Source organism: Apteryx rowi, unplaced genomic scaffold (genome assembly GCF_003343035.1).
Source record: "Apteryx rowi isolate R43461 unplaced genomic scaffold, aptRow1 scaffold_119, whole genome shotgun sequence".
NCBI classification, from domain to species: Eukaryota; Metazoa; Chordata; class Aves; order Apterygiformes; family Apterygidae; genus Apteryx; species Apteryx rowi.
The window spans coordinates 849,337-868,786 of NW_020447408.1; the positions used below are offsets into that span (position 1 = coordinate 849,337).

At 45.5% G+C, this 19,450-nt stretch overlaps 1 protein-coding gene across 2 annotated transcripts; it reads right to left on the reverse strand.

The window, feature by feature from the left end:
* Positions 1-334: 334 nt before the first annotated feature.
* Positions 335-17,858, reverse strand: GGA2 (golgi associated, gamma adaptin ear containing, ARF binding protein 2). Of its 2 annotated transcripts, XM_026085938.1 has the most exons (16): positions 17,780-17,858; positions 17,009-17,084; positions 16,437-16,535; positions 14,313-14,436; positions 12,535-12,638; positions 11,304-11,384; positions 10,238-10,375; positions 8,988-9,069; positions 6,837-6,953; positions 5,495-5,662; positions 5,173-5,228; positions 4,735-4,886; positions 3,776-3,945; positions 2,624-2,793; positions 1,826-1,936; positions 335-1,247 (listed from the first exon to the last, which is right to left on the reverse strand). In XM_026085938.1, the coding sequence occupies exons 2-16, from the start codon at positions 17,030-17,032 to the stop codon at positions 1,137-1,139; spliced, it is 1,707 nt and encodes a 568-aa protein (XP_025941723.1). In that variant the 5' UTR covers positions 17,033-17,084; positions 17,780-17,858; the 3' UTR covers positions 335-1,136. The 2 variants fall into 2 exon arrangements, with proteins under 2 accessions (XP_025941723.1, XP_025941731.1); XM_026085946.1 differs by lacking the exons at positions 16,437-16,535; positions 17,009-17,084; positions 17,780-17,858 and adding an exon at positions 15,434-16,106.
* Positions 17,859-19,450: the final 1,592 nt, after the last annotated feature.

Here is a 19,450-nt window from a genome sequence, read left to right on the forward strand (position 1 = left end):
GGAAGCCCAGGCGGCCCCGCGGGGTGGAGAGCAAAGCGAGGTGGCAACCCTGACCCAGGACAAACCGAACACAACAGCTGCTTCCATCCACTATCGCACCCAAAGACCCGAGTCAGGAAGAATAAATTCCCCCCCCTCTATCCAGAGAATAGGTAGTTTGGGACGCAACTGTCCTGCCGCGCTCCTCAAAACATTTTCCCTTCTTAATCATTAGGGGACGCTTGGGCAACATTGTTCAGCCAACATAATAAATCAACTCTTAACTTCCCCCTTCACTCCCCCAACTGGAAATTCAAGGGACTTTTAACAAAAACAAACAAAAAACAATAGCAAATAAGATCTCAGAACAACTTTGGTTTTATGCAGTCACGAAACCCGTTCAGCTCGCATACAGCAGGTGGCTTTGTTGAGGAGAAATCCCCTGGCTGCCCCCAGAAACGCTGCGAGCTGAGAAGGCCCAGAGGCAGAAGCCATGGCAAGAGCAGGTTTGGAGCTAGGTCCTAGCAACACAGAAGTTGGTGATGCTTGGCAGGCTTGTCTCATGGATTGGCCCAAAAGCCCTCCCAGTATTTACTCTCAACTCTCTATTTTGTACTCGGCCATATAAACCACATCCACCTGAGTCTGCACAGCCCAGTCTCACCCCATTTCTTATGTTCTTGTTTGCACATTAGCATACAGACCCTAGTGAAAACACAGTGGGTAGATCCCTGACATGGAATCTTTCCTAGTGCTAAGCAGTCTGCCAAAAGGTCTGATTCTTGTTAATCTTTTTTCACTCAGAAAAACATGTAAGGTGAAATAGGGAAAATTGGCCCAGAAAGCAGCACGAAACACTTGAAGGACACACTTGTATGAAAAAAGCAGCCAGGCTCCCACATTGCAGGGCCCTACAGAACACTATCTCCTGTAAAGCAGGGTCAGCTATATAAAAAGGCCAGTGCAGAAGCGACCACTTTACACTCCTCCTGCCAGACACGTGCAAAGAAACCAAGAGCAAGAAGGAGACAACAGATCTTGAGGAAAGGAGCCATTCACGAGCCCAGGCTGGCATTCCTGGCACACAATCCCTCCCCCCCCCACACTCCCCATCCTCTGCTGTAAGGCAATATGGCAATGTCCAAGGCTCATGAAGTTCAGCTTCGGCCCCAGAGCTCTGCTTCTGGGAAGCCAGTCACCTCTCCCACTTCACTGAAGGGCTGCGCACCTTGCACGAACATTAATTTGTATCTTAGTCGGATGGGATTCTATGAGAAAAAGAAACGGAGAGGGGCATGTTATGTTGCAGATTCCTGGGTCTCTTTCCCTCTCATCTTTCACAGCTTTGCTGCAGTGAATCACCCTCAGAAAGGGGAGCGTAACACTTCAGCCAGGCAGAAGCTCTGCATGGGACAGGGCCTGGATCATCATTACACGAGAGGAGCAACTGGGAGGAAGACTTGGCAAACCACACAGGGGCATGCTTGGAAACCCAGGCCTGGCCAGCCTCCTCAGCAGCAGAGGCTTCCTTACACCCATCTTCTATCTCATAATTATTCGTCAATGAAAGAGAACTGCCACGCATGGGTTGTGCCTTGGGTGGCCTCACATTCCTTTAGCTGCAAGCATCTGCACAGTGTCTGCCAGCAAGTGCCATTCACCCTTCAGATTATAGCTTTGAAAAGCTGTTTCAGTGGCGAAAATGTCTCTTCCCAGCACAGCCCAGACTGCTCTGTCTCTCCCCTGCAYCTTCCCACTAATAATACTTTCCCCATCTTTCATACAAATACCCCACCCGTTACAGTCACATTCAAAGCGATCCACCAGCGTTAGCACTGACACATACTTTGTGTGGATTGGCTAGCAACAGGACTTGGGATATCACTGCTGGAGGAAGAAAAGGGCTGAAGGCAGGAAGCTCAGAACTGGATGCTGGTTGTAACTTTATTTTCATAGTCTGAAAGAGAAAACAAAGGGAATGCATTTTGATCCACACCAAAAAAGGGCTGGGGGCACTACCAAACCACAGAGCTAGTTAAAGACATGTCAAGCAGATTTTCTCATTTACAGTGAGACTAGCGTACCCTGAGTGCAGTTAAGTGCTAAAAGGAACAGCCATGGAGCTATCTGTTCTGCTCTGTTGAAACCACCCTTCATGCATGGATGAAAAAAATCACAATTTTGTCCAAAAAGCATGGGGATTCCAGAAAAGTTCTGCTTCTGCCTTTGGGTTCTTGCTACTAGTACATATGGTTAAGACAAATGGTTGCATGTAGCTGCATCAATGGCTCCTTTAATCAACTCTGCAAAAGGTTCAATGAAATGCATCCCTTTCCATGGCCTACATCTAAAGGCAGATATTCCTAATTAGACARTTGCATGCTGCACACACAGAGGCTTTATGCAGTGGGTTAAAGCAGCGTGTCCGGAGCCCTGTTCAGTTCTCTCCTTTCAAGACCTGGGATATACTCTGAAACAGGCAGCTGGGCCACAGGCACCAGCATACAATAGGTTCACAGTTCAGAGGAAATGAGCCATGCAATTTCCAATAAACAAGGCAAATGCTAAGCAAGAAATAGCAAACCTTCTTCTCAGGACTTTTCTGAGTAGTCCCATTCTCTTTTACTCATCACAGGCTTCTCACCTTTGGGACTGCAGCCTGGAACGCTATGTCCTTAATTGGTTGAGCTGATGTGCTCAGCATGGAAAGAACCATCACTAGCACATCTGGTCGGCCAGGAGCTGGGTCTTTGGAGAAGTGGAGCATAGCCTTGAAACCATTTTGATCATACACAGTAAGTGGACAGATACTGCCTGCCGGAGACAAAAGGAGGGTAAGGCACAAAGCCTGGAATTGCCCCTCCCTTCTGAGGCAGAACAGTGGAGACAGGATAAAGGAACAGCAAAAGGAAACACTCATACAAACTTTTACTTTCTCCAGCAAACTCATAGGTCAAGCAGCATACACACTTGTCTGTGATTTACATTTTGCCTCTGAGGCAGAGAAGGGAATTCTGAATGTCTAAAATAGAGATGGGGAGACTAATAGTTCAGATTTTAACAGTCAATTAGAGATGTCAGGTAAGGATCTAATAGAGATACAATGTGAAAGGCCAAGTATAATTCTGCAGCACATTACAAGACTTAGCCCCTTATTGCCGTTGCCTGGTGAATCCACACCTGATTATCACCATCCAGCCTTTCCAAAAATCTGCTAAATTCTTCACTTGAGAGATGGAAGTCAGATGCCAATGAAGTCAGAATGTCTTTGCACCTGTCCTTCTCTTCCAAGAGTAACCATGGCCAAGGCTCTGCAGGCCTCCTTTAATAGGACACATCCTGCTATGAGACACTGTGCTGCTACGCACCCAGGGTAATATTCTGCAGGGGGACACGGGGCTGGGCCACAGAGTGTTAAATCAAAAAGCAGAGGTGGAAAAAACAGCTCTGCTTTAGGGAGTGAGACAACTCTCACCCATAGACATCTTTTAAAACCCTAGAGAAGAGCTGCTTGAAACTTGAAAAAAGGTGCTGAGGCCAAACAGTTCAGAAGCCCACTAAAGACTTTAGCAAGGGCAGGAAACTGCTGACTACTGAGTAGCGAGGACAAGGATGTTTCCACAGCACGATTCCTAGCACTTGCTGAAATTCTCAGATGCAGCAAGTACTTCACAGAATAGTCATTATTTTTGTCCAGCTGACCCCCACAGCATGAAGCTACCTTGGCTTGCTCCCCTGCAAAATCACAGAAGAGCTCTATTAAGCAGAGCTGGGGCACAAAAAACATTGCACTTACTCGGTGTAATTGAAATTAAAGGGACAAAAAGGTTTGCTAGAGAAGCATCGTGGGAGGCTGGATGCAAAGAGGCAGCAGGTTTCAGCTCGTAGCCTAGGCTGGAGAATGAAGTTTCTGCCACTGAGCTATTTGGAAGATCTGGAAAGGGCAATTTCATTGGTGATAAATCCCTGGAAAGAAAAGCATGTAGAAAGCTTATATTAACTGGGGAGACTATATGGTATATACCATCCTCTGCTGTGTCCATTTTGCATTCCTAATCCCTCATCCCTTTTAGGTATAAAGAAAGTACAAGCTTAACCTCCATGTGTTCTTGCGAAATTTGAAAATGGTGCCTATTGTACCTGGAAAAAGCTGCTGTTTCAGCGTTCATTAAGGTGGACTTTGGTTTCCAGGGCTTTGGAAGTCTACTCTCCCCATATGCAGCTGCTCTGGAGCTCTAATCAGTGAGATTAAATATGTTCTAGCTCAAAGACAATGCAAGAGGCTAGGAATCTCCAGTAAAAATTCTGGGCCTATATTATGGAAGGCTGGATAAGCTTCTCATAATAGTCACCTGTTCTGAAGCTCTGTGGATGACTAATTTGGGTCATCCCCTATTAACTGAGTGCCTTGGAAACTATTTTGTCAAAGGCTGAAGAAAGCTGGTCAAAGTATTTTTTGAGTCACAAATTATTASAGTAAGACCTGACTGTAAAGTTTTTATTCCTTTAGCTCAAGAGCACCTTGTTACTAATCCACAGGAATTGTTCCCCCAAGTTTCTGACCCCTGGAAGGTCCTTGTGTGCAATTATGCGGTCAGAATTAACAGGTGTATAATTGCTGCTTAAGAGCTGATGTGTCCATGGATAGCTTGCCTTCATTAAGTAGTTGTATTTAAAGATTTTCCTAAACCTCACTGATGTAAAAGAGTATTCCTGAACTCCAAGGTCAGACTGTATTGCACAGAGCTTGCTTACAAGGATAAAGTCTTCGTCCTGGAAGGTGGAGACAGCTGCTCAGCCAGGCCCTGAAATTCATTCTTCTCTAAACAGCTGTCTTCCCAGCTCTCCTTCAGACCCAATGTTTGCACGGCACTTACAATTTCACTATATCCATTGTGTACAGCAGCCTGAAAAATAAGGCACTTCTAGTTCATGCTAGGATAATATCAGCAAAAATCAGACCTGTCCCAACTGAAAAGAACCTTGTTTTTAAACAGAACTTAAATTAGGAATAAATATGACTAATTTGGTGGCAAACTGCAGCAGAATTTCACTGTAGAGCAGGAGAATTCTGGTTTCCCTTCAGAATAGAGTGGCACAAACAAGGTAGCCAGTGAAAGCTATGAGATCAAGAACCTGATCCAATTTTTGTCCTTTGTACCATAGGGACTAAAGTATATGAGGATTACTCACCTCTGCTAAGACAAAATCATGTGGTAGTTTCTCTACAACGGGAGAGTTGTTGAAATCTAAGAAAAACGCCAAAAGCACAGACCAATTACAGAAGGCAAGGGTTTTCCATTAACCACATTCTTCCTGTGGCGTCTAATAGCAGTTAGACCGCAGTCTAACACCATTAAAGAAACTAGATTCCTGAAAACTTATGACACTTGCCTTAGCTAAAAGGTTCTGCCTTCTCTTAGGACCAATACTAAAATCAAAGTTCTTCTATCTTCATTAAATACTATGAACGCTGGTAACAAGGATAACACTGTACTGAGCTGCATATACAAACCTAGTGATGTTAACTCCTCATCGAGCAGACAGGTAGAGGTTGTGCTGCTGTGCCGAGAGGCAGGGACTGTCTTTGCAAATTGGTCTGTGGGAGACTGGGATGTTGCCTCCAGTTCCGAGAAGTCAATCAGTGTATAGCTCTTCATGCGTCTGGGGGGTGTCTGACATGCTTTGAAAATAGCAAAAAGCATTAAAGAGATTAGCCCTGCAAGGAAGAGTTTATGTGTGGGTTCAAGCATGCCCTAAAGGACTCACAGGTGAAGGAATTCAGGAACATTTTCAGTCAACATATGTAAAAGAAAGTGATGATTACAGACCCCCTGATAAAGTCTCAGATTGTGGAACCCATTAGTTTAACTGAAGGAAACTACCTCTTCTTCTACCACCACAGCTTGTCAGCTTTATCAAAGCTAAGTTGTGAAACATATTTCAAAACTGCATTTTGAAGGTGGCTGAAATGTGACTAAGATTATCCTTCTTTCACCTAAGTCCAGGCTGGCTAGGAGGATAAAGCAAAGCTCTCTCAAGAGCCAGATATGAAACACAGTTATTTCCTGGTATATCAAGTCGGGCAGCATTTTGTCACTACATCTAAAGTGCCCCAGTGCACTGCTGGCATTAACCTGTAACACTCCTGCTACAGAGAAAGCTGAGATAACAGGTTGGTACTGCACCTCCCAGGGTTGAGGAAGTGAACAACAYATCCTGCCACTGCTCTACAGAAGGAGCTGTCCTGTACCAGTCTTTGAAGAACTGTGTTCTCTCTTATGTTTTTTCTCTTTCTCGCTTTTTTTTTTTTGATGAACAGAAAAAGCTGGAAGTTTTGTCCTTGTTTCATGTCTTTCAGATAYCAAGAGTATCAAGTCCCATTTTCCCAGATTTTATTAAAAGACTCAAGAGGGATGGGTGTTCAAGTTCCACCTTTGGATTTGGTGATACCTTCTTTTCTGTACTCTATGGTTACCATGCCATTTTTCAATCTGGAATTTCTTATTAAATATCTTTTTATAAGAGAGGAATGAAAAAGGTACAAACTAGATTGTACTTACGTAAACAAATCTGCAAAAGAGAACAGAGATATCTAGAGTAATTAGATATCTATGTATCTACTTCACCAGGAACAAGGGAATGTCCAAATAAAGATCTGTTCCCTTTCCCAGAACATCTTCTATGCTAGCAATCTCCCATGCTAGGAGGAAAGATGTCAAGACCCAAACATATTTTCCTGTTTGTTTTAGGATTTTCTGCACATTTAGTCTCCGAGAATCACTTCCCTTCTAAGGTCCATTCATACATGATATACAGATGCAAGCTGTCATGGAACGTGGCAGGATTCTCTTTACCTGGTGCATCAGTGGAGCTGGCTACCGAACCTCCACCACTGCCTTCATGGCTGGCTACAGTCTGCCTGTATTGTCCGAGTGCCTGTGTGAGCTTGTCATTGGCCTGCAGTATCTCAGCTGGAAAACAGGATAAGAAACAAAATATTAATGTTCTAGCACAAGGGTCAGTTCCACGGCACTTTCCAAACTGCTTGTGAGAAAGCCAGACTGCACCTAAGAACTTGCCTAGAGCAAAGTCCCGTGGGGCAATCTGGCTTAAGATACTGGCTAGATTCTATTTAATAACAGCTCTCTCTCAGACTGAACACTGTGATTTTTCATTCAGACCCAGAGACAGTAAAATTCAAAATACAAATAAATAAAATTCAAAATTCAAGCCATACACTGACAGCTTCTTCTGATACAATGCACACGTTTGTTCAACACATCCAAAAAAGAAATATTTCACCAAAGTAGTCAAAAGTTTTTCTCTGGTCCAATTTAATTTTTCTTTCCTGCAAATTAAGCCCATTTCTACTTGTCCTCTCCACAGTGGTTTTGGAGGACAACAAATCAGCAACCAATTTTATCATAAGAGACATCCATCAGCATGTACTTAACAGGCGTGTTTTCTGGTCTAAAAACATTTTTGTTCTTTCTACCCTTCCACATAAGCAACATAGTCCAAAGCTCCTGGCATTCTTGTTATGCTCTTATGGATTTTGTTCATACTGGAATGTGGTGTCCAAACTAGGCACAGAATTCCACTAGAGACCTTACTAGTGCTGAGTACAGCAGGACCATCACCCATGTCTTACTAATAATTTTCCTGTTAATATTTTTGTGCTGAGGTTGGAAATCAAGGATGATTAGGAAGGAAGAAGTTAACTCAGGCAACAATCAAGAAGCACATAGAAAAGGACTGAGCTGCAGGACATAAAAGAGCAAGAGGGAAAGGAGGGAAGAAAGCAAACAAGCAAAGACTTTAAAAAAAAAGAAAAAAAAAAAAGAAACACCTCCCCACCCCACCCCATTCCTGCTGCCCCAAAACCTCCAAAGCACTTGCAGTCCCTGCCATCTCTTATGCACTTTGTTCTGTGCAAGTTTTACAAGTGTACTTGAGCCTACAATCCAACACTGTACAACTGAAGAACCCTGGCATTCGCGCGTATGAATGAGAGGTTTGGGGCACAACAAGAGCTTAGCTCTCATGACTGCTGTTCAAGATGTCTGCATTTTCAGCAAGGCATCATTGCAGCGAAGTTTACACTTCAGTTATGTTTTCAAAACAGACGCACAAGATTGTGAAATGCAATCTTCTGGGAAGGGCTAAATTTCACCACTGTGGAATGCACATATCCTGCTCATATGGCTCTCCTCATTACAGTATCTACAAAAATCAAAAACTTTCTAAGACATTGTTCTCTCTTCTGTGTTTATGTGATGGGAAAACTTCAATACCTCTAGCRAAAATACTCCAAAAGACTTCAGTTCTCTGAACACTAGAACTTCATAAACTCTGAAACAACCTCAGCTGGAAGAAACTGGATTCATTGTTTAACTTTGGACTCCAAGTGAAAATGAATAGCTTCTTAGGGGAGAGGTGGGAGGAGTCTTATGCCGCTTTCCATGGGCATGATTTAAAAGTGAAAGTGGGAAGCGCTGCCACAACCATAGCAAGTGCCAAAGCATTCTCACCCTCAGGAATACCCCACTTCTCAAAACAAAGAGAGAGGAACTTAATTGCAAAGAAAYCCAGGGACAGCATTGGCTCTCAGTCAGAAACCCAGTGGTTTAATCTAGCTTTAAGGCTAAGCGAAATAACTTTGAGGGTCAGCTTTCGTCTCATAAAATGACAGCCTTCCAAAGTTTTTCCTCCCAGTAAATGCAGAGTGCAAGCCCAGAACAGCAAGGGTTGGCATTGCAGGGAACTGGAATAGCAGGGATGAGTGTGCCAGCTATGGAATGAGATGGGCTTCTGAAGATGTGGGCTTTTCTAGGTGTGTTAGGCAAGAGAAGCTGCTGCTCAGGAATGAGGGGTACCAGCCCAGCTCAGTACTGTCACAAGCTTGCACAGTTCTGTGGGCCTTAATACCCCTTAAGTGAACAGCAGGATTTGGACAGCAGAGACCAAAGAAGGGAGTTTTAGTACCATATTTTGTTAAACATTACCTAAAGCCTCATCGTCATCAACTGTCTCGCTGGCAAGGCGAAAGAGCAGCGGCCTGAGCTTCTCACAGCGTTCAAACAGATTCTGTGGAAGAAAATGTTTCATGTCACTTGCTCAAGAGATCCCAAATACTCTGAACACTTTTCTCAGCCCATGTGACCACCTGTAAGTGATGCTACCCCCAGAACAGCAAGATGCTCTTTCTGCTCAGGTCCAGACAGGGACTACCAATGCTGCATGTTACAGCACTGTTAAAATCCACAGTGAACTGGAAGTACAGCCACTGGGACAAAGAGGTTTTGCTAGTATCTCCCCAGCAATCACACCCTCTCTGTGCATACGGGTGTAAGATAGACCAGCGTAAAATTACCCAATTTAAAAGATGATGTATCCAGGAGTGAATGGATCAATCACAGTACTCAGAAGCAAGTGTTACAACCACCAATTTCAGCTAACACAGAGAATGCAAAGTCCTTATTGTACTTTTCTCAACATTTTAAGAAGGAGGCGGCATGGTGGCAGCCACTTTTTTCCATCTGTAGGTATATTCTCTTCCACCTTCCACAGCCTCAGCCTTCCCAAAGGAAGCTAACTCCAAACTCTGCTGCATACAGCGAGTCACACACAGCCACAGTAGAAGTTCTTTCTTACATTAATTTAGTTGCCTACAACTTTTTAATTTGAGAATATGGTGGATATCCTAGTGGAGTTTCAGGTATTTGAAGACCATACAGCTATTCTGACAGTCCCATTAGCTAGATCAAATGTTTCCTTAATTTAGTAATACCTTTACACAGAAGTAGACCAGTGAACTCTGGGCAGAAAAAGGGGAATCTCAGAAACCATAGCAGGAGCTGAAGAACCCACAGCTTTGAGGTTCTCTGATCAGATCAGATCACATCCACCTAACCAAGACTGGGCTAAAGGGAATTCCCTTGTGTTACTCCACTATTGGAACCATTTCCCCATAAGACACCACAATAAAAGCAGCTCATCTGGAGAGAAACTCAGACTGACACAGCAAGAAAAAACCAAATTGACACAGCAAGAAACAGCTCCATTTCAACTTCTATTAGTCAGATGGGAAGTACTATTATTCATCCAGGTTGTTGGAAGCTATTTCTGCTGTCCTAATGCTCTTGCCTATGCAGAAGTTGAGTGCACCTTGCTACCCTTTGAGTCTTGTCGCCCTGGGCTCTCCCAGTTATAGTCAGCCAAAAGACTCTCTTATGCAGGAAAAAGGAACATTCACCTGTAGAGTGTCACGGTCAGATCTGGATAATTCTTGTCTCTTGTAGTTGTCCAGTAATTCATCCATGAGTTTAACATTCTCAGAAACCTCACTGATTGTATTCACTCTTCTGGAAACTTTAGCTGACTTTTCTTGTTCCTTTGATGCAAAATAAAATAAAAGCAAATGATTTGGTTAGCACCACCAGTGCACATGCTTGGCTGTGTCACTTAATCACACTCATTGGGGGTTGTTTCCTATTAATATGTCACTGCAGATACAAGGTAGCACAAAGCAGGGTGGGTAAAAACTCACTCCATGAAGAACTCCAGCACCAGGGCTGTGCCACACTTAAATGTCAAGGGTCAAGACAGAACACCTCCTGCGCTTTCCCAAGCATGCTGATCAGAGTGGGCATAAAGAATTAATTTCAAAGGCACAAGCAAGTCTTCAAAATTAGAAGTAGGAGTTGGTGACTTCTGCTATACAGAAGGACACTGTCCCAGTAAGTCTCAAAATGACTGCAGGGATTTCCTATTTGTGCAGAGAAGCAGGGTACCCTTTCAGATGGAAAATAAAAATAGAGGCACCAGATGCAAACACACCCAGTGCCTGCAAAAAAAGAACAGTTCTGTATAGATGTGGCTTTTCCACCTGAGAACTCAGTTTATTTTGGGGAAACTTCCTGACAGGGGGTTTATCACAAATGCAGTACTACTGCCAGAATCTCTTAAGAGTAAAAATGTCCCACCATACAGGCTCCTGGGTATAAATACTCCCTTTTCCTGACAACGGTATATTTTAGGGAAACACAAAATRAGACAGTCTTGCACTGTGACCTTGGAATAGCAAATACGGAAAATGGCCTCTCCTCTGGGGCATTTAAACTATTCACCTGACTTCACAGCCAGGTTCCCACAACCCACCTGCTGGTATTCCCTTTAACACCAATACGGTGACAGACATTATGCAGATCATATATAGAGGGCCCACTGTCAAAAACCGAACTGTGGAGTCACCTCCCCTCCTCCCCTGTTGGGAACACAGCTTCTGCCCCGAGGAGCCGTCAGCTCTTCCTGGTACCTACCTCTTTAATCATGCTCTTGATGAGGCGGTTGGCAGCCTGCAGGTCTTCAGAATGGTTGCTCTTCAAAAGTCTTGCTAAGAGCTGTTGAACGGAGAGCATAAGAGAGCAATGTGGGCAACATTCCCTAGGTACCATACTACAGACACACAACAATTAAGAAAAGATATTCAAAGACACCCACAGTCACAATAATTTTTATAATCCTAGGAATACGTGGGCTCATGTCTGAATTTAATCAAGATTATATTGTTGCCTCCTGCAGCTGCCTGCACACACTGGCAGCAGAACAAAAGTCAATGGTGCATGAGCAAAACAGGTAATACCTACAAGTCAGGCTCGGAGGAAAAACAAACCTGGATCTAACAGAGATTCTCCCTTTGCGGAAGGGCTCCTTAACCCTTTGCATTTCCCCATTTCTAAGAGTAGAGTAACCAAAGTCCTCTGGTTCCTCAGTACTTGCTCACATTGACTTTTTATTTGTAAGATTTCAAAATGTTACCATCCTAACATGGGACAAATCTGAGACTTCCTGAAGTTTCACACAAAAAAGTAAAAGCTGAGCTGTAGGAAAATAAGCAAGTTCTTGAACCATGGGGACTCCTAAGAATGTCCTGAATAGAAGCTCAGACTGTACCACTGGTCTCTCTCTCTCTTCTGGTCTGTCCTCCATGAACGATGAATACACACATACCGGGCCCTCCACAGCCCAGTGGTTAAGGCATTCACTTAGGATACAGGAGACGTAAGCTCAAGCCCCTGTATTGAACACGGATTTACTTATACAAAAAAAAGCAGCTCAAAAGGAGAGACTAAAACAAACCCTTTCTGGAACAGCCCAAAAGCTGATTATTGCTACTAGGAGAAACAGGCAGAGAATGACCTGAACGCAGGTATTGCACATGAGCGTTCTAACTAACAGGCTACATGGGAATAGGAACTTTGTCTCTCCAGTACTTCTGTTGGGACTGGAGAAACCCTCCCTCTGGAAAGTTTAAGAGAAACTGATCTATTTCTACAAAAAGTTTCACTTCTGACTAAGCAAAATTTTCTGACAAAGCATCAAAGAATTCTCAAGCAATTCTAATAACTAGCCCTTGTATAGCAAGAAGTATTAGCATTATTCTGAATATATTCTGTCTGAAACAGCAAAAGCTCCAATATATGACTGAGTGAGTTTTCTCAAACAGTAAAAATCAGGGGGAAAGCAAGACATGAAAAGCTTAAGGTTTACCTTGGATTTCTCTTCATCTGTGTCAAAAATAGAATTCTGAGGTCTCGGAGAAGGGGGAGGTAAAATTTTGTCTTCTGGCAATTTGGGATCTTCTTTTACAATCCCTGTTATGGGTAATAACATTTGTTCAGTGATGCCTGAGCTGTTAAAATACCAATGCTCAACAGTGCATGGGATTTTGCACTTAGTTCCTCCAACCCCCTCCAAAATTTTAGAGAATGAGATGCTGAAGCAAAGAGTTGCCTTAGCACCCAGACAAAAAGACTTCCCTCTCTTCTGTGAATTAAGCAAAGGCCAAATGATATTTTCAGCGCAGAAAATAAAATAAGGATGTGCTGAGTTCCCTCTGGGTGAATTTTTAGAATCTCCTCATAGAGAGAGCACTGGGAGCACAGCAGTATTTATCTCCAAGCATGTACAATTGTCACAATCCGCGTGGCCATAAAACGTAGGGCAACAAACTAACACAGCCAAGCAGCAAAGGAACCCTTAACGCCAGCAGTGATTCTGTGACTTTCTCCCCCTCTCGCATACCTGCAGGCTCCCTCTGCACTGACGGCGGATTGCGCCAGGGGCTGCAAACAGCAGGCAGTCACATGCGAGACCACAGCATGAGCCTGGCTGACTCAGCAGGAGCCTCCCGATTAATCAGACCTGTGCTGCCCAGTCACCTGACTGACGCACGGTCCTCGTGTCTTGGGCCAGAGTCTCTGAGCTACCYTCGGCAAGCGCTCCACCGTCATCTCCTGGCCATCAGCACTGTCAGCTGGAAGATACTCTGGCTGCCACTTCCCAGGCAGGTTATGATTCCTCTGGTCTCAGCAGACATGTCACTTGCCTCACTCTCACAGCCACACAGGAGCAGACCCTGCTACATCACTGCGTGATCTTGCAGCCCCTCCTTATCTCTGCTAAATAGCCAGCAGCAGCATATTCTGCTCTAGCCATCCCAGGCCCTGACCTTCCCTGAAGTCTAGCAGGCTCAAGGATGAGCACGCTCTCTGCACAGCGCCCGCAGCAGCAGGCCTACTGCACCAAGCGCTCAGCACTGCAGCGCCAGCATTCCCCTGCCCCTGCTCCGCTCCGCACACAACGGGTGCCTGGTGTCACAGCAGTGGCCCAACCTGCAGACAACAGCTGCACAAAGGAACCGCAATCATGACGAGAAAGCTTTCTAGAGCAGGGTTCAGGGGAAGACTTGCAAAGCCACTTAGATGCTTAAGGATTCACACAGTAAAACCAGTGGGAAGCACCTAAACAAGGTGCTTAATTCCCCTGAACCACCACAGAAAGTATTATGATATTTTCTTAAGTTATGAAATTTATTACATGAGATATCAAGAAGGGATTGGACAAACTTATGGATGAAAATACCATTGAAGACTATTAAATATGATTGTATGGATGAGAAATTTGGCTCAGGATCTCTCTAAACCCATAGCTGATAAGCCTGGAGGACTACTCCAGGGCAAAGATCACTCTGAATTTGTCCTGTAATTTTTCCCTAAGCAACAGTGGCGAGTCCTGTGTGAACAGAGGCCACAAGGTTAGCCTGATCTTTGACTCAATAAGGTAGTTCTTCGGTAAATCTCTTTAAACAGTTAGGTGCATCCTTAAGTACCCAAATAGCCTTGTAAGTGTGGCCTTTGTCCTTCCTTCTTTACACATAATATTTTATGGAAAAGGCTGAGTCACAAAAGTAAAGAGGAGAGAGATCTGTGGTCTGAAACCACGTGACTTTGAAGGCTAAAAAGGAAACTGAAATAACAGAACTAAACCTTGTTTCTTCAGCATCTGATAAGCATCCCGGATTTTAACTTCCTGAGGAAACCAAACTGTCCAACTGAATATTATTTCTGTGACTCTTGACTTGACTTTTTCTGAAGACCAGGTTCCATGGTACTGAAAATGAAAAATTTAAAAAAGAAAAAAAGTTCATAACCAAACAGTTAGTGCCAGATGAGACATACAGGTCTAGAGTCAAGTTGCTTACAAGCAGAGATCATGTAGCAAATGGATTCCTAACGCATTATTCACAGTGCTGTCAACTGCATTATTTTGCAGTAGATAAAATAGTATGTAGAGCTGTGGCTGTAAATAAGGGGAATGCTACAAGTGTATGACAGTTACGCAGATATTATATGACAATCAAAATGAAACTATTTCAAAGCTTCCCTGATCAGTTATTTGAAACTGAAACTAAGAGTAGGTTTTTTTGATTTCAGGGAAAATAGTTCTGTGCTTGACTTTAAACATTTCTCTTAACTGTTTGCAATGCAAATGGCACCAATGGCCTCAGCCAGACCCAGGCAAATGAAAACTGAAAAAACCTAGAAGTGAAAGTAGTTGTCTTTTTTCAGCATCTGAATATTTTCTCTGATCTCATTACTGCCTGTGAGCACCCACTTTAATATATTATAAAAATATCTGGAAGAGTGATAAAAATCACACATGAATTTCAAAATCACTAAGCATTTTAAACTCATATAACAACACCTGTTCTGTCAAAATAGCAAGCAAAACCCTCCACAGTAATTCCCTCTTTAAACTTTGTTATTTCACTGAAATACCTTTCCTAAACATGGGATCAAGAGAAGAGTTTTTACTGTTTGGCTTCATTTCCCCCAAATCAATGAAGCTCCTTTGCCATTGAGCTGACATAACATAATGGGAAATGAAGCCTAAGTGGTAAACACGTACCATACTCACTAAAAAGGAAATCAGTTACTGAATTGCTTAAAAGGGTATTTTAAAAAGTCCCAGCTCTGCTATTTGATGCAAAGAAGAGAGAGGTGTGAAGATCATGCAGTCTCTGATGCAACAGGGCTGCATTTCTCACTGTTAAAGAAGCTATCAGAGCACCACAGCGCATTCACTCTGAACTCGAGGCTTGCTTAACTTTTCAAACTGAAGCTCCCATTTCTGCTCGTTGCTTCTCTTCTCAGGAGGTAGAGATTAYGTCAGGAGGCAAAGTGCTCCACAGCAGGCAGCAGGAATGAATGTATTCCAAGCCGGGAAGCGGAGCAGCAGGAAGGGACTTGGCAGGTTCAACATTAGGTATAGGTGATCCTTTCCAACCTCGCTCTTCACTCAGTGCCGTAACTCCCTGGACACGTTCAGTGGGGGCTCAGAGCCTCCCGCCTGACTGCTCGACGCTCTCAGTAGAACCCCAGAGGGTGCTGCGCAAATGCACAGCTCTATCGCATGATCATGGAGCAAGTGCTACACAAGCGCTGCTGAAGCCCAGTCCCCCCCTTCCCCTATTTAATCTGATCCTGCCCAAGGAACAGGACCCAAACTCAGGCTAACTGTTGGCATGAGGAAGCAGTAAGAATAGCAGCCTGAGCACAASAGTCTGAGGACAGATGGTAAGAAAACATGGGAGGCTCCCTGAGCTGCTCCTGTCATCTCTATCCTCTGCCATTTCCCTGACCAGAAGGGCAAAGGGGCCACAGGCTAAGGTGTAACAAGAACAGTATCAGGCTCCTCTAGAATCCCTCACTGTCCCAGCAGAGCTGGGAGAAACCAAATGAAAAAGCTTTCCACTGGAGGAATTCCTGGAGAGAAAGAAGAGCAAATACTGCTATATTCAGTCAGTTAGCAGTTATGACCTACAAGACACAAAACACCTTCCTCACACTCACATTTTCAGAGACTGTGGCAAGATATTATTCAATGGTTTCTCCACTTCCTCCCTATCCCATACCCTTTCCTTGCTAACCTTAAAGGGAGAAAAAAATTATTGCATCATTTACAGGGAGATTTACATCCAATCCTCGTGCTTGGAAGCACAGAAGAACAACTCTGCTCTACTTTGTGAAATTAATTCAAAGTTTTCATATCCCATCTGAAATAAACAGTGTGTCATACTGGCTATATCCAGCATAACCACAACCACCTACCTTTGGGGAAAGCACTTTTATCAGTTCATTCAGAAACCTGAATTTTGCTATTTCACTGTGAAACCTTTCACCACAATTATTCACGCAGGTCTCCAGCACCTGCAGAAAATAAACCAGTGTCAAACAGAAACTGTACACACAACTCTTAGGAGTTTTTTTTTTAAATTTTGCTATTAAGATATTATACCTAAGAACTTTCTGGCAGCACAACGCAGACAAACACACATGAGATACTGGGAAAGTTGTGTAGCAAGAACGTGCGTTTTTCCTTTGGCCAAATTTCTTAAGCAGCATATTTCTGCATTAGACGGTTCTGTTCTCCCCATCACTAATAACTTTTGAACCCACTGACCCTGTGTACAGACCACAGACAAAACAGCAAGAGCTGCAGACCACTGAAATACCTCAGCAGAGCTACAAGGGAAGGAAGAATAGCAATTATTCCCTCTGCTATACCCTAGTTTCTATACTCATCATGCAAGGAAAGGTTAGAAGAGACAGACACAGACTCTACCCCACAAACTACTTCCAGGTTATCACTGCCCCTCTTGCATGTGGATGAAAGCACTTACAGTTAGAGCATGCAGAGCTTCCATCTCTTGAGGTGACTGTATCTTATGCGCCAGCAGCCTTGGTGCAAGCGATGGGCTGGAGAGTAACAGAAGCAAGTCACACAACGCACAGATTCCCAAGAAAACCAAATGCTGTTAATTTTGCCCTGCAGAGAAGAGCAACTGCCAGATTCACAACATGCCACATCACAGACAACTCTCATCTGGCATAGGGCTGACCTGGGGTATAGACGCACAAGGGGCAAGACAGACGTGACTTCAAGCAGCTTGGGCTACCCCACAGTTCTTGCTCCTTCACAAAGACTTAATTGTCAACTGGAGGTGGGGAAAGTCACAGCAGAGATATCGCCTCTCTGAAAGGAATAACTAAGGCCACAGCTGTACCTGAGGTCACTTAGGACTTCTCTGCAAACACCACAGGTAAAATCATTACCCACTTCTACAAACAGGCTGGTGAATGCACAGAAGGTAGAACCCACCACCACTAAGATTGCAAGGAGAGGATCCAGCCTTGCAATTATGAAAGTTATAGCACATTCCTATACATTTAACCTCTTACCATGTTGTCATAAACACCTCGTTGCGTGTAATTTACCCATTCTTGTACAGACACTTTCAAGAGTCACAAGGACCAGTGAGTGCTGCCAGCTGTCTCTCCAGGCTTCACAAAACTGCGGTTTACAGATCTCATTTCCCCCACTCAGCAATGAGATAAGCTCAGACCAGATGCACAGCACAGTGCTAATACAAAGAACCGTCTGTCTGCCTTACCCTTCTATGTCTGTGTTCACCTGGTCACAGAACCGCTGGATGCATTCCCAGTTTTCCTCAGGGATACTTGGGTCAGTGGCTTTATCTTACACAGGAAAAAAAAGAAAAATAGTCTCAGTGTGAGAGGTGTACAAGTGAGTGGCACAAGGCAGGAAACAGCTTAGACCTCAGACTGGCTATCAGCTGCTTTAGACCTTTTTTATAAAAGAGACAAATAGGAGATGCAGGACAAGCAGGAAACAGCTATTACTAATATCTGCCTAAAAACACAGCACGGAGTCCACGCTTAAAGAGTCAAAGAGAGGCATCAGCCGAGCTCTCCGAGGGTAGGCCACACACCTCGCCTTGCTGGGACCAGGGCTAAGCCGCTTGCGCCCTCCCGGGGGTGGTGCCCGCTGGGCCCGCACAGCTCACTCAGGGGAAATGCTTGTTTTCAGCCGGATTAGGTCCCCAACCCAGTGTGCAAACAGCTGTGCTAGGGCTGGGGGGCAAGGACAGGCACAAGGTGGGGCAGCACGAGTGGAAGGGGAGCGGGAGAGATGGAGCCGGTTAAGGTGCTGTCAGCATTTGCAAGCACCTCCTGGCACGCGCGTAGGCTCATTGGCTCTGCAGAGGAGAGAGACTCTTCCCCGAATCACCAGGAGACGAACACTATCATGCTGCTTGCCCAGGGGGTCCCCCTACGCCTTACACACCTCCAGGGCCGGCAAAGCCCCGTTTGGTCGGAGCAGGCTCTTGTTTCTCAGCCAGGCTCACAGCTGTACAAGGGGGCACAGCTCCACCCGCCAGCCAAACTGGGCAAAACATCAGGAACCGCCTCTTGCCCATCACTCCGTGGGGGAGCGGGGCCCACCGCAGCAATCCCCTTTGCAAGCCCCAGCTATCCAGCCCCCCAGGCAATAGGTTACCCAGCCAGCAGCCCCCGCGCGCGGTTCCTCCATCCTGAGCCGCTTCCACAGCCTGCTCGCGCTGCCCGGAGCACCCAAGCTGCTGCCAGGGCCCCGCGACGCCCACGCGGCCGCGGGGAGCAGCGCGGCTGGCAGGTGCCGGCAYGGCCACAGCTCTCGTTTTCACTTCCAGAGCAGACTTCCCCCCAGCAGAGCCGATGGCAAGTGGTGGGAGGAGGCATTCGCCTGCGTGTCACCTTTGCTCACCCGCGACACCAAAGCCGCGGGCAGGGGCACAGCAGGCACGCACCGTTAGAGGGTCGTCTGCGGGGGAAGGGGATGCCGCCGAGCGGCACGGCCAACGGCCCTTGCTCAAACCTGCCGGGATGCCACCAAGTGACACGGCTGATGGCCCTTGCCCAGACCCGCCGGGATGCTGCTGAGCCCTCGCCCAGACCCGCCGGGATGCTGCCGAACCTTGCCCAGACCTTCAGGGATGCTGCCAAGCGGCATGGCCGATGGCCCTTGCCCCAACCCTCGGGGATGCCACCAAGCAGCGTGTCCGATGATCCTTGCCCCAACCCTCGGGGATACCACTGACCCTGGCCCAAACCCTCGGGGATACCACTGACCCTGGCCCAAACCCACGGGGATGCCACCGACCCTCGCCCAAACCCACGGGGATGCCACCAAGCAGCGCGTCCGCCAACCCTTGCCCAAGCCCTCGGGTAGCCCGGGCCGAGGGGGGACCCGGCCGGGCCAGGGGGCTCCGACCAGCCGCGCC